Source organism: Botrytis cinerea, chromosome 15, assembly GCF_000143535.2.
Source record: "Botrytis cinerea B05.10 chromosome 15, complete sequence".
Lineage (NCBI taxonomy): Eukaryota > Fungi > Ascomycota > Leotiomycetes > Helotiales > Sclerotiniaceae > Botrytis > Botrytis cinerea.
The window spans coordinates 1,117,882-1,131,485 of record NC_037324.1 but is presented as its reverse complement, the minus strand read 5'-3'; the positions used below and the strand labels follow the sequence as shown (position 1 = coordinate 1,131,485).

Genomic DNA, 13,604 nt, shown 5'->3' with positions numbered 1-13,604 from the left:
GCCAGCTAGCTTACAGGATCCAGCCACATATTATTAACGAGAATTTGGCTTTCCCCCATTGGTTTCCCTTTCGCCGTTGTGAATTGCTACATGTTGACACGGCCGGGCCGGCCAAAGCTACACTTTTGACGTCAAGGCCCTAGCACAAAGCAACACGAGTTTGCTGGTAATCTCGATATTGTAGCCATGAAACAACCTACACCCCTCGGTACAAACCGCCCAAGAGTCACGCCAGGACACCCCATGGCCATCGCCTATGCCAATCTTGCGGTGCACAAACTTGCACCGCAAGGCCTCCAATATTTCTTGGCGCCCTGCTGCTCCCCCGGGACCAGCAAACCTAAGCCTTCCACACATGACATATCACATTGGACAATCTTACTGATATCACATTTCCAACATTGAAAAGGATCAGTACAATAAAATTTTCCGAGCACGTTTCACTGCACTGTGGAGAAAAAAGCTTCGATTTATCTGCAATGCCCATGTCAGCCCGAGGCCGGGTCGATCACACTCCTCCCGTTTACCAACAAACGCGGGCGTCAATCTTGAGGGGTCAGCCCGATGTCTTGGCATTCAATTTGTGTCTAAAATAGATGGTTTCACATGGATTTGGCGTTTGATAGTGAGTCGTACATGAGCATTAATTTATCAACGAAATTTATGTGTGCGTAAGTAAACATTCCCTTGGTATCTCGAAAACAGATCGTTCCTCATTAGCACTCCAATCCATATGTCCCCTCCATCTTCCACCGTATCGTCGCAACCTTCTCTTTTCCACGTTGGTCTGATCCTATTTTCTGATTTTTCGCGTTCGGCTTGCAACATCATGACCTTAACCGGCGACAATTGTATCCGGGCTTTCAACATCTAGTTGCATACCATGGCTGGATTCGAGATGTTCCAATCCCCTATCAACAACTACTCCTTCCAATCTTCGCAGCTGGATTTTGTCATCCAACCTTATTGCTTCATTTGCCAAGCCACGAATACCCTCAAAGATAACATTCGATCTTTCCCATTCCAAAAGACCGGCCTTTCCACTTGCCCTTTGAACGAAGACAACTTCGTGCATGCCCATCCCCCAAGCAGGAGGACTATATCCAACAGCAGTCTCCTCTCCATTAAATACCGTTATTGCTACCCTTTGTCTTTTTCTGTTCTTCTTTTCCCCTTCTAATTGCTCACTTTCTTGTACTGCATTTGCATAATATCGCAACGCAGCTTCAGGTCCCGGCAACCAACATAACTGACAAAGATCAATAATTTTCTCTTTGCTCAATTGATGCTTCGGATTCTTCTTCTTGAGTGCTGTCGCGACAAAGCTTAACAGGCCAACTGGAGAATCACAAAGCGCGTAAGCTATTGCATCTGGTTCTCTCAACCCAATACTCGTAACGGCTCCATTTCCTGCTCTTCTTTTCTTCCCACTCAACAACGACGTTCTCGTCGGGATTCGGTGTTCCTTTTGTCTCATCTGCAAACTCAAGTTCCTCCAGTCTCCTTCCTCATACCCCCAAACTCCCGCGTGGAAGAATAATGCCACCTTCCACCTTACCCAATCCCAAATTCCTTCTTTCACGGTCGGAACTCCCCATCTTGGTTCAATCAAATGCACACCTCTGCAGCCTTCCAGATCACCAATCCTTCTGCCTAAATAATAATCCACTTCCCCACCCCTCTCTCGCCCAGATCCCATCATTGATGCAATATAATATTCATAACCCAACCTCTTCATCAACTGTCCAAATAATCTGGCCGTTTCCCCCATAACATCAGCTCTAGACCCAGGTATCTCATCGCTAAACCCCGTGCCTGGTATTGATGGTATCACAACGTCAAAAGCTTGTTTGTGTTCCCGTCTCTGCCTGCTCCCGTGTTCTTGATCATTCTCCCCCAAAATCTCTGGCTCACATAACTCCTTACTCAAACCTTCTATATCCAAACTCAGATTACTGTTTGGAAAACTTGGAACCAACAACAGCGGGACTGCATTTGCGTGAGAGCTGCGTATGTGTATGAAATGAATGCGTAGCGATTGACTCGATCCTTCTTGCGCATTGCTGTTAGACTTCGGAATTGTGAACGTAGTGCGATATTGCGGGTATGCCGAATTATAATAATCTTCCCTTGTGCGCCAGGAATAGTTTTCTAGCCTTTGCGTATAATCATATGTTAGCTTTTCCCTATCCTCTTTCTTAACTACAGTCTCGAGTCCCGTAATAGATAATGGACAACAATCTGGAGTAAGCATACCAATAATCAATCAAGCCCTCAATCTCCTTCTTGGTTACCACACCCTCTTCATTCATTTGCTCACTTTCCGCATCCCCTCCAATTTTCCCCTCCTCTTCCCCTCGCCTTTCGTGCGGCAATCGCGTCAATTCCAATTTCTTCTTCGTTAGATCAAGATATTTCGAACTAACCTATTGTTATGCCATTAGTCCCCATTACATTAGCTCCCTCCGTTCCAAGTTCATCACATGCCACTACTGATCGCCAACTCAAACATGATGCGCCATTCTGGTTCCCATAAAAAGGGGTGGACATGATTCAAAGCATACTCACATGAACTCTATATTTCTTTATCACCTCTTCCGCTCCCCCCCTTCCCGGAGCCTCTCTCTCATGCGCATGCTCCGCAACACTGGGAAGTACCGCGCTCCTTCCCATTTCCATTATCCTCTACTAAGCCCAATACCTTTTTCGAGCTTCTAGATGATGTGAGTACAGTACGTAGTGTATTTTATTTACGCGCGCGCGTGCAGATTAGGAACGAAGTCACAATTTCCCTCTCTGTTGAGACAAGAAACAAAAGTTCCAAGAGACTCCTCTCCGACATCAAAATTGAAACGCAGAACAAAAAGTGTCCAGATCCCACCTTCGAACTTCAAGCAATAACGTTATCTTTCTTTAATATCCCAAGAATTAAATAATCACACATTATCAGAAAGGAGCTCAGCTCATGGAAAGCTTGAGCCACAGGTGTGGCGTAAGCTTACAATATCCACGTGTAACCTATCCAATGCATCAGAGTACCTACCTCGGAAATGATCTTTTTGCACAGCCACAATTCTGCCCGTTATGCATATTCTAGAATTTGTCGATCGTGAAGATCAAGCAAAAGTGACCGGACAAGAAACACAAGTACAAATCACGAAGGAATTCAGTAAGAAATGATTACTAACCGATAAAATGCACAGCCACACCTCACACAGTACTTTAGATCTTCTGGCTTATCTTGAGTGTTGAGGATCATCAAGATCTGCACTAGAAACACATGGCACTAAGTCCCATCTGATGTTTTGGACAATTGAAAGCTAATCCATAGGTTGTATTACATTATATGTGGCGCTTTTTCCACAGAAAGAAAAGAGAAACAGCCTTTTTAGTCGGATCTAGTGTGTCTAAATAGGTCACAAAAGTTCCTTATTGCTATCAGTGTATCTTATACGTGAATCGCCAAGTCTCTTTTCCTCTTCCCATACGCCAACGCTGAAGAGATTCTCGTATGTGATTTGCCAAATTGCATGCATGTATGTCAACAAACTCTGCCGTGTATGATACTTAACATGCTAATTTATTGCCGATCAATCAAATAATCGCACTCCTACCCCCTAACGGCGATTCGTTTCTAGAAGATCCTCCGGTGCCAGTCCTCACAATGCCTCCTCCAACGCCGCCACTGCTACCTGACTGGGTTGGAGTCGTACCGCCTTGTGCCACACCCCTCAAATTCATGCTACCAAGCCTACTCACAATGTTGCTACCCACAGCGTCAACTGCACCCCTCGGGGAGCTAAACGTTGGTCCATGTGCTGCTACTTCTTGAACTCTGAATAGTTTTATTGCTGTGCCATTCCAAACACCTATTGTACCCTTCGCAACCTGCATTTCGGATGTGAATACAAATGCCCATAGTAGGGATTCGTACCAACCAAGCGATAATGGTGTCCACTCAAAAGAATGAATACGAATAGCTGTAGTCTCAATTCCTCTTATTTCGGCCTTTTGAATGGTGCGAAGAATATTATTTGAAGGAGTATCGGAAGGATTATTAGGACTTGAGAGGAGAGAATCAACTTGATCAATAAGTGTTAAGATTGTATGAAGTGGGAGTTCTGGAAGCCAAGTCTCTATCCACTGCGGAGTAGGTTCGAATGCACCGCTCGATGAAAACGCTGCGTAGCTACTTAAGCTCGTTGTGCTGTTGTGCCTAGAAAAGGTGGGCATGCCAGCTGTTGCTAGTTAGTAACATTTTTGGCGACCAGACACAGAAATACATACCAGGCATTTTTCCCCTGGCCTTTTCTGACATTCCCCGTAGTTGCGTAGGGACCGTATCATCAATACTTGAGGATATCGATGAGGCCCTTGAAGGGTGGTCTGTTGGAGGTGATGCTGCTGGAGTGGCACGTTCTTCACCATCGCTATCTTCATCGTCATCATCTCCAATAGCAAACGTATCTTCCTCTGGCACATTGCTAAGCGCTGGTGCCCCTCGTGGGTGACTTATAGATGGGCTCCGCATACTATCCGCAGAGCCTCTCCTACTGTCTACGTCTCCTGATTCTGCTAGACGTTCTTTCTTTCGTCTGTTTCTTCTTTCTATCTCTTCTTGGCCACTTTCCAAAGTAAAATGTCGTAAGGCTAATCCAGAGTCAGTTTGGACTCAAAATATGAGGAGCGAATCAATACCTTCAAATTTCTTCTTGTTTCTCAAAATGGCGTACACAAAATTAGGGTTGTCTAGATGGATGGTCAATATCTCATTTTCGCAAAATAAATAATAATACTAGGGTAACTCACTAGGATACTGGTGCTCGATGATAGCATTCATACTCTCCAAAAGAGACTGGAGGAGATCATGATTACTGTCGTTCGATAAAAGGAACCCTGGTGATGACATTGATGCAAATAATTGCAGAAGTTTTGAAGATGTGGGAGCACTGATATTCTCCAGATAAGCAGCGATGTTGTTTATCACTGCCAATAGGGCTGGATATATGGCTGTGAGTTTTCCTTGGCTTGTTGTTATTATGTTGTAAATTGACTGTTCTTCGTCAGCATTGCAATATCAACTTCTGAAGAAAACCCACTTGTATAAGGAAATCGGCATATGTCCCATTGAACGACTGAAGTCTGATACTGGGCGGTAAAGTATCCTGGGCCTCAAATCTCTTGTTAAGATTCTTGCCAAAGTTTGGTTCCACACTCAAGGTCTGTAAAATGAAAATACACATCCGTACAACTCCTTGTTTAGAGGCATCTAGCCTATATTCGAGGGAATAGAATATGATTGAAATGACGAAATCGTGTGATCGATCAGTATCAATCAAAAACGACCTGAATCGTTTATTGCACTGGGTGATTTCCCAAAACAACATGATCATCTCCGAAGCACATTTTGCGTATGATTGATTTCCTGGAATGTAGGAGCTCGTGGTATTCATAGGCTGATTCAAAATTCTTGTCATACCATCTACAATGAATTGGAAATCTTGTGGCCTATGTAAACGACCAAGAAAGTGTCGAAAATAATCTAACAATGTCAATTTAAATCTACAGGCAGAACTACATCAATATCTTACTTTTCTTGGTTTGAGCAGGACCAGATTCAGGTATTGGATATAGGAGAATGGCAAGCAAGAACTACGAGGTTCGAGTATCAGATTCTGAAATCAATGGATAATATGCTGACTGACCTGCAATGCATATGTGACTAAAATCTGTTTTGGATCTTTGAAAACTTGTACATTATATGGTACTTGCCATTTTGCTGGATTGTATTTCAGAGTCTTCATGCATGTTAGTATTTGCTTATGAATGAGGATGGTATGACCTTACAGTGTTCAATAGGGAGCACAATACAGATAAAACAACCTGCTTGTCTGGACAAGTAGCGATATATGTGATGGCTTTCACGCCTTGCACAGGAAGTAAGTTTGCCGACATATACATGCTCTGACTGGTTAAAGTCAAGAGCAATCTTAGTATCTCGGTGCGGTTGTTCTCAAATTCTTTACTAGTGCCGACTGGTGTATTACACCCTACTCCGCTTTGCCAGATGGCATAAGATACTTTGTTCTTACTGTTCTGTGGTTTGGGGAGGGTAAAGTCTGCAAAGAACAACAAATCGATCAAAGTGTCGATCAATTCTTCTGCCAAGGGCTTCACCTCTTCGAATTCTTGCGCCGCAGCTTCGAGCTTCTGCAATTCTTCCTGGGATTCATCAAATATCACATCTCGGGCGAGAGCTGCCTTGCTACAACACAGTCAGTGATTGAATTAATCAACATCAATCTGTGACTATGTACCGTGTCCGCTTCCTCCTCACACCCCAAAAGAATGTCTCCTCCCATGATTGTAGTTTTTCGGCTTCGTATACGTATGGCAGAATGCGTGTGAGGATCCGAATGCAATTTAATGCATCTCTTTCTGGAGCAAACTCTGGGTGAGGGAATGAGGGGTGATGGCGGAGAACAAAAAGTCGGCTGGTTATGGCTAGGATTAGAGTCTCTAGGTTTTCCAATGCCGTATCGCGGGTTCTTCGAATATCTGCGGGAGAGAAGAGACTGAAAATGTCCTCTGTGGATTCTGGCAACTCCCAAAACTATACAAGGCTCAATCAGTAATAACTCCAGCTGAAGATGTGCGATCAACTCACAGAAGCCCAATACGGGTCATCGGCGGGAATGATCTTGTCCTCTGAAAGCCGGAAGATACCCTTCTTAAATACTAATTTCGAGTCGGAAGCTCCCATCCTTAATTGTGTTTTGCATCTGGAGCTGGAATTGCGGTCGTTGTTTGATATGTATGTAATAAATGTTCTAGATTGTTGACGAAGCTTCTTTGTACTGGACGATAAGATAGCCTTCACCGGAGCAAATCTTCACGTGCTAGCTAAGATTTATAAATATCACGGACCAAACCATGAATTTTCTCGAATTACAAACTCCATTAAAACGTGTCTTGAGGTAAAGCAACAATCACTGGGACAATGTTTGATACAATTATCAATAATACAGGTGCAAGTGAAGATAACGCGGGCCACAAGGGTATCTATCTATATCCACAATCCAGCAATCTAAAATCTACGTATACAAGCGAGCATTGCCTGAATTTCTCCTTCCCTTCTCGTAAAGCCACTTATTGTTCAATCCAACGCTTGACGGTTTCGCAACACCTAATGGACTTGGTGTACCAGGATCCCCAATAGATCGACCGAGAGGATTTGAGCCATATGAAGACCTCCGGTTACCACTTCCACTCATGAGGGTCTTCTGTAACAAGGGACTTGCACCTGGTGAATAAACGGGCCCCAGTGGATTGATCAAACTTTCCAGCCCATCTTGAGTGTGCGGACTTTCGGATCGTTTTCCGGAAGGACTTCCAGAAGCTGGACTTCCTCTTCGATTCGCAGGCGAGCTACTCAATGGTGTTGACGTCCTCCTATATCTCGGTGGAGTAACATACTCCGAACCTGGAGTAGGTGGTCTTGAGCTAGGTTTCAACCCAAGAAGTTTTCGTTGAGCAGGCGTCAAAGGTATATCTTCCATGTTGTCTCGTTTCGTATAGAATGGACGGAGTGCAACAATAATATTAAAAACGAGACAGAACTGTATTATTCGAAAGCTCCAAGACGCAAACATTGGAAACAACGCTTCGCCGAAGAAATAACCAGGAAAGCTGAAATCACAATTAGCACATGCTGTTGCATGCTGGATCTGGTATACCTACGTTCTCCAAAGAGTTTGTCCAAAATACCATAACACAACAAATCCCACACCATTCCATAAAAGTCGCCTCATGTTTTGATCTGTAAAAGTGGCGACATTCTGCCGTCTTGCGATTTCATCAAATTTGGGGTGTTTCCAAGTTCCAGTCTGCGGTGTAGATGGCTGTGGTTCTCCGAACCCCGACTTTCTCGCAGAGGCTGGTGATGATCGTTGAGTTGCTGGTGTAGTAGGGGTACGTATCATTGTAGACATCTTCAAAATTATACAAAGCCTTGAAGCTTTGCTAGGACGTTGGTAAGCTCCTAGTCGTACCCATTAGCAACCATGTCGGATCCAAATGTAAATAGAGGGTTTGGATCATACTACTCACTTTTGATGCTGATAACAAGCCAACTTTACTGCTCTTATGGTTAGTACTATTTCAATTGAATCGGCAATTAAATCTACGTTCGCATTGTTGTTTGTCGAGAAGGTTATCGAAGAAATAAAACCTTTCTTGGTAGTTCTTCCTGACTTGTTTTGATCGAGAAATCGTGAATTCTGCTAAAGCTCACGGCGCGCTTCTAGTTTGGTCTTAGCGCGACTTTATACCCCTGTCCATTGATTGATCCTATTGATTAGTGGCGAATGTCATCACCCCGCCCCGTAGAAAGCTATCATGTCACCAAGCAACCCGAAATAGCCGCCTGCGGAGTCCTCTTGAAACGAGTATCAGAAACTGGCAATACTCATATTCATGAAGACACCTTGAACTTATTGTCATTACAGATACGTTTCTTTAAACATCTTTCAAGATGGGGTTCGATAACCTCATGCTCTATCTCGATGAGAGCATAACAGGTGTTCTCAGCGATTGGGATCTTTATTCAACCTTGATTGTCACTGTTCTCATCGGCTTCTTTGCTTACACAGTTATAACATCTCGCGATCCGGATTCACATCCTATGCTCTTAGCCCGTCAATCACAAGCATCACCAGTTAGACAAGAAGGCCAGTCTGCCGTTTTCAGAAATCACGCTTCTCCCCATGGCATACCGCTTAACTCAGGACTCAACGTCAAAGACCCCGGTGATTCGAAATGGGCCCCAGGCCGCAATGGTGACCTGAGAGATATTTGGCGTAAAGCAGTCACTGGAGCTGTCGATAGGGAAGGGAAAGCGACTGGAGATATTGGTAGCCTCATGTCAATATATGGTTCCGATAAACTAGTCACTCACAAGCTTGGTTTGTACAGCATTGTAAAATAAAACCTTCGCTTTGCTAATTTTGATACAGCCGATGTTACTCGTCAGATCAATTTGATTGGTCAACACATTAAGCAGAATGGCGGAACTAACGTTGCCATATATTTACCAAACTCTATCGAGTATGTCGTAACGCTGTTCGCTTGTGCCTTCTACGATCTCAGTGCAATACTTCTACCATATGACGAATCTCCCGAAAGCTTAATAGAATTGATACAAAAGTCCAAAGCGGATACGGTTATTGCTGCTGTTGGTTCTTTCCCATTTGATACAGTGACGAAGTCATACCCCGCTTTGCAGCAAATGATATGGGTGGTGGATGATGGCAGCAAGCATATGGACTGGAATGAGGTTCCAACGGGTACAGGCGGAGCTGTGAATGTTTCTACCTGGCAAGAGATTCTTCAAGATCAGGACGCTCAAGCAGGTTCCGAACTACCTGTTAGTGACAAGAATGTCGAGGAGCCTAAGAAAGTCGTTGCATTCTGGCCTAACGGAGAACTCGTGGAATACACTCAATCAGTGCTGGTGGCCGGTGTTTCCGGTCAACTTTCCTCCATACCCGCCGTTCAGCGTATCACATCTAAAGATCTTTTCCTCTCTGCGGAACCACTTTCAAAGATGTATCCTTTGATCTTAACTCTCTCGGCACTTTACTCAAATTCTTCCGTTGCATTAACATCCGTTGCCATCAAAGACCCTGATCTCGTTCTAGCAACGAAGGGTACATCCCCAACAATTGTTGTTGCTTCTTCCACCACTCTCGCAAAACTTCATGCAGAAACTAAGGACAACTTAACTTCACCACTCTATCAAGTCGTCCACTGGTTTCAGACCCGATCTTTGGTACAGAATGGTGTTATGCCTCTTGCCACCGTCTTTTCCCGCATGTACGATCATCTTCGCCCAATTATTGGCACATCGCCTGGCAAACTTCGTTTGATTTACGTTTCTGAACCTGTTAACGCACCGTCAACACCTTTGAGCGCTGAAATACTCTCAGATCTGCGAATTTACACAGGCTCAAGAATTGTCTATGCTCTTACAGCATCAAAGGTAGCAGGTGCTGTATCTCAAACTGGCATATATGATTACAGAGTAGATGATGGATCGGACAAATACTCGCACTTTGGAGCGCCTCCTCCATCCGTCGAGATCTTTTTGAAGGATACTAAGGAGTATCAAACTTCTGACACATTTTCCGTTGGACAAGTATACCTCCCTTTATTAAATCTCTTACTATCTAACTCACCTCTTTTGCGAGTTTCAACAGCTAACCTTCAACAATAGATCATAGTAAGAGGCCCTGCCGTTGTAGGAGGAGAAGCAGACTTGGGTATCGCAGGAAAGATAAAACCAGACCACACACTTGCTCTGATTTCATGATAGGATGGTCATGTTTTTGTGCATATTCATGGAGCCGTTCATATCATGTCATGTCAAATAAATCTATATCCATAATAAAGCTCGGAGCTATCCGAAATGATCACAATGCCATTTTACTGTTGTTGTAATCACACCCCCATGCTCAAAATCAGTTGTCTGTTGCACGTCTAAGAACTTAGCTTTTGTATTAGCTCTCAGAATGAATATTTTGTTGCGGACCTGGAAATTTGGCTTTTCTATTAGCTCTGCAGACATGGTAACAATATCAATACTGGCGCCAATAATATCCACTCATCGAGATCACACTATTGTATTGTTGCACACCTCAAAACTTAGCTTTTCCATTAGTTGTTAGTCCTGCAGGAATCACAAGTAAAATATCCACATTCGAGATGTTTTTGTTGCACGCCTGGAAACTTAGTTGCAGTGGTTAATTTATTACCAGTCGTTTGTTGCATGTCAGGAATTTTAGTATGATCATATCTAATCTATAATCCTGACTAGAGGTCACTTGACGCTGGCAGAGTCAAAAATCCGAGGCCCCTAAATATACTCGCTAGTAAGCCCATGAAGCAAGGCTAAAAGACCGAAGGCTGAGGCTAAGGCTGAAGCTAAGGCTGAGGCTAACGGGGGCTAAATGGATGCGAAACAAAACAAAACACTGGGATGTGTGGTCAGGACGGCTGGAGTGGGGACATGGGGCCGGGCAAAACGTTAAGGCTTAACGATGATGCCGCTGACAGCTGGGATGTTTACAGACATGCAGACGATAAAGGGGAATGAGAAACGTGCCGAGGTAAGGACGACAAGTAGGATAGGAGGAAAATAAAGTTAAATCAAATGACTATGCTAGATTTGTTGTAGGTACATATCATATGCATCTACCTCTTAATCAGGTGTATAATTAGGGACAGTTAGCCTTGATGACGATAGTTCTAACACACACCATCGTTTGTGGATAGCTTAATGTACGAAAAGAATACCGTTGGTGACAAGTTGTAACTTTGTTTGTTATACGTAGGTGGATCAATTAGTCAATTACTTAAAATCCTCGACCCATTGTGAATTAATTATAAATTAAAATGAGATTTTCATGCTTGGAAAAATATTTGCAGCTTAGTTGTCTACTAGGAAAATTAGTTACCTTCATTGCGCGGCGTTGCACTGTACCAGTCCTGCCTATTGTTACCGCCTGGCTACCGTCTCTTACCGCCTAACCCCTAACCTCGTACGCCTAGCAAGCATCATTGACCCTAATGGTAAGCGAGATCCAACACTGGACTAGGTCATCATGCCTTGAATTCGTCTAACTAGAATGCCTAAAGTGCCTGGACTTAGAGGCCTGAACTAATGTACCTAATGTACCTAAAGTGATATTGGTGAGGCCGAGGGACGTGTTGGTGGTTTTAGGGCTTATAATTATTATGCTATTACATTCTACTAATGCGATCCAGGATGCGCGAAAGTATGACTAACTAGGTAAATTTCAGAATCATTATTAGCTAAAATAATCATGTTACACTGTATAACATAGCCTACAATACCAAAACCATAACGGCAAAACTTGACGGAAATGATTGAGTCAAGACCACACCAGCGCCAGTACCAGCAACAATACCAACATCAACCCCAAAAACAAAAACGAACTACTCGAATCAAATTCGAATCTCAGCACGAGCGATCGTCATCAGGACTAAAAATCCACGCCGCCTCACCCAACACCAAATAAACAAAGCAAACCCGCCGCAAGCGATTTAGCACCAAGAAAACCACCAACCAAGCAACTAACCAACAATATCCCACTCTCTCATCACATTCCTCCTTCGACGCCTCCCACAACCTTTCATCTTGATCATTTCCTGAGTGTACCAATCTCAAAGCATCTCTAGTCTTCCAAACTAAAATCCAGCATACTCAATAATCATCTGTACCTAACATGCCATCTTGCCGCGTGGGGGGCATGATCAAAGAACCCATGAACATGCATCCTCACTCCAAGCACATCGAGGCTAAAAAACTAGACGAGCAACAAACCTCCATTCCCCCTTCACATTACGACAAAAACATCTTTAGTTCCTCGAACTAAAATCTAGACATGCAACAAAGAGTTTCCAAACCCTAGTTTCTCCTATCGTGAATAAAGATTGCCCTTCCGTATTGTTATAGTAGTGTGAAGCTAGAATATTGGATGACCAAACCCTCTCATCCCTTCCTTCACATTACGACAAAAAGATCTTTAGTCCCCCGGGCTAAAAATTAGATATGCAACAAAGAATCTCCCAGCCTTTAGTTTTTTTCCTATCATATAGCTTGCTATATCCGTATTGTAATAGTACATACAGGCTAAAAAATCAGATGCGCAACAAAACTAACAGTACACAATGTAGCGAGATGGAAAGGATGATTAGTCTTTCGAACTAAATTTTAGATGTGCAACAGTTGCGATTTGTTGGTTTTGGTGCTAATGATAATGAATGGGAATGGATGGATTGGAAGGAGAGCTAGACAGGGGATTATATAGGGCTTTGATGGTTTTGATGTAGATGAGAGGGTAGTCTAGGTTGCTTGCTGGGTTTTGGGGCATTGCTCGTATGTATTCGATTTTTTGTACAGTAGCATATAAGTACATATCTTTTTATAACTATTCATCAAACTCACATTTGTGTAATGGTAATAATCCTCTTTACTAGTTACGAAGATTGAGTTTCGAAGATTAAGACTTGATTGAGAGAAATGAATAAATCGAAAATATAAATTGTAAAATAACACAACCGTCAAATGATCAATTGCCGTTCCTAAAAGAAGACAGACAGACTGACTTCTACTCCATATCTGTCATATACAAGTGACAACATACATACACATCGCAACCCCTCTCGCTTCCTCCAACGCTCCTCCTTAATGCGATATAGCAGATAGGTCAATTATCAATTTCTTACTTAATATAGTGAGTTAGTGGTAGCAATACAATTACTTCACCTACACAGCTAAAAGAGCTCTACTGTGTAAATATCCCAGAAACTCAGCGCAGTCAGCACAACCAGCTAACTAGCTAATTCTCATCTCCATCAAATCAAACTAGAATAAAAAATAGATTACTGTAAAACAGAAGCTAAATATTCAAATACACAATAAAATCATCACCAACCTCCCCTCCCAACCAACTAAATACAATATATATATATATGTATACACCAAACCCACCACCACCTACCAATACATCTATCTATCTACA

At 43.1% G+C, this 13,604-nt stretch overlaps 4 protein-coding genes across 4 annotated transcripts; 1 reads left to right on the top strand and 3 right to left on the bottom strand.

The window, feature by feature from the left end:
• Window positions 1-449: 449 nt before the first annotated feature.
• BCIN_15g03230 (hypothetical protein) lies at window positions 450-2,965 on the bottom strand. Its single transcript, XM_024697544.1, has 3 exons — window positions 2,569-2,965; window positions 2,257-2,426; window positions 450-2,156 (listed from the first exon to the last, which is right to left on the bottom strand). Exons 1-3 carry the CDS (start codon window positions 2,677-2,679, stop codon window positions 836-838), a joined length of 1,602 nt encoding a protein of 533 aa, XP_024553360.1. The 5' UTR covers window positions 2,680-2,965; the 3' UTR covers window positions 450-835.
• Window positions 2,966-3,165: 200 nt separating this feature from the next.
• On the bottom strand, window positions 3,166-6,881 carry BCIN_15g03220 (hypothetical protein). Its single transcript, XM_024697543.1, has 10 exons — window positions 6,668-6,881; window positions 6,318-6,613; window positions 5,848-6,265; window positions 5,706-5,798; window positions 5,592-5,652; window positions 5,100-5,542; window positions 4,810-5,053; window positions 4,699-4,749; window positions 4,288-4,650; window positions 3,166-4,238 (listed from the first exon to the last, which is right to left on the bottom strand). Exons 1-10 carry the CDS (start codon window positions 6,761-6,763, stop codon window positions 3,595-3,597), a joined length of 2,709 nt encoding a protein of 902 aa, XP_024553359.1. The 5' UTR covers window positions 6,764-6,881; the 3' UTR covers window positions 3,166-3,594.
• Window positions 6,882-6,897: 16 nt separating this feature from the next.
• BCIN_15g03210 (hypothetical protein) lies at window positions 6,898-8,272 on the bottom strand. The gene is made up of 3 exons (XM_024697542.1): window positions 8,110-8,272; window positions 7,741-8,041; window positions 6,898-7,689 (listed from the first exon to the last, which is right to left on the bottom strand). The coding sequence occupies exons 2-3, from the start codon at window positions 7,989-7,991 to the stop codon at window positions 7,095-7,097; spliced, it is 846 nt and encodes a 281-aa protein (XP_024553358.1). The 5' UTR covers window positions 7,992-8,041; window positions 8,110-8,272; the 3' UTR covers window positions 6,898-7,094.
• A 142-nt stretch (window positions 8,273-8,414) lies between these two features.
• BCIN_15g03200 (hypothetical protein) lies at window positions 8,415-10,856 on the top strand. The gene is made up of 3 exons (XM_024697541.1): window positions 8,415-8,963; window positions 9,015-10,195; window positions 10,274-10,856. The coding sequence occupies exons 1-3, from the start codon at window positions 8,534-8,536 to the stop codon at window positions 10,367-10,369; spliced, it is 1,707 nt and encodes a 568-aa protein (XP_024553357.1). The 5' UTR covers window positions 8,415-8,533; the 3' UTR covers window positions 10,370-10,856.
• Window positions 10,857-13,604: the final 2,748 nt, after the last annotated feature.

What these genes read in the sequence shown, in the direction of transcription:
- BCIN_15g03230 (XM_024697544.1), bottom strand. Translation starts at nt 2,679, where the DNA reads ATGGAAATGGGAAGGAGCGCGGTACTTCCCAGTGTTGCGGAGCATGCG. An exon ending in TAAAGAAATATAGAGTTCAT is followed by an intron (nt 2,427 to 2,568) that starts GTGAGTATGCTT and finishes GCATAACAATAG; the next exon opens with GTTAGTTCGAAATATCTTGA. An exon ending in GAGGGCTTGATTGATTATTG is followed by an intron (nt 2,157 to 2,256) that starts GTATGCTTACTC and finishes TTATACGCAAAG; the next exon opens with GCTAGAAAACTATTCCTGGC.
- BCIN_15g03220 (XM_024697543.1), bottom strand. Translation starts at nt 6,763, where the DNA reads ATGGGAGCTTCCGACTCGAAATTAGTATTTAAGAAGGGTATCTTCCGG. An exon ending in GTGAGGAGGAAGCGGACACG is followed by an intron (nt 6,266 to 6,317) that starts GTACATAGTCAC and finishes ACTGTGTTGTAG; the next exon opens with CAAGGCAGCTCTCGCCCGAG. An exon ending in TCCTGCTCAAACCAAGAAAA is followed by an intron (nt 5,543 to 5,591) that starts GTAAGATATTGA and finishes TGACATTGTTAG; the next exon opens with ATTATTTTCGACACTTTCTT.
- BCIN_15g03200 (XM_024697541.1), top strand. Translation starts at nt 8,534, where the DNA reads ATGGGGTTCGATAACCTCATGCTCTATCTCGATGAGAGCATAACAGGT. An exon ending in ACTAGTCACTCACAAGCTTG is followed by an intron (nt 8,964 to 9,014) that starts GTTTGTACAGCA and finishes ATTTTGATACAG; the next exon opens with CCGATGTTACTCGTCAGATC. An exon ending in ACACATTTTCCGTTGGACAA is followed by an intron (nt 10,196 to 10,273) that starts GTATACCTCCCT and finishes CTTCAACAATAG; the next exon opens with ATCATAGTAAGAGGCCCTGC.
- BCIN_15g03210 (XM_024697542.1), bottom strand. Translation starts at nt 7,991, where the DNA reads ATGTCTACAATGATACGTACCCCTACTACACCAGCAACTCAACGATCA. An exon ending in GGACAAACTCTTTGGAGAAC is followed by an intron (nt 7,690 to 7,740) that starts GTAGGTATACCA and finishes TTGTGATTTCAG; the next exon opens with CTTTCCTGGTTATTTCTTCG.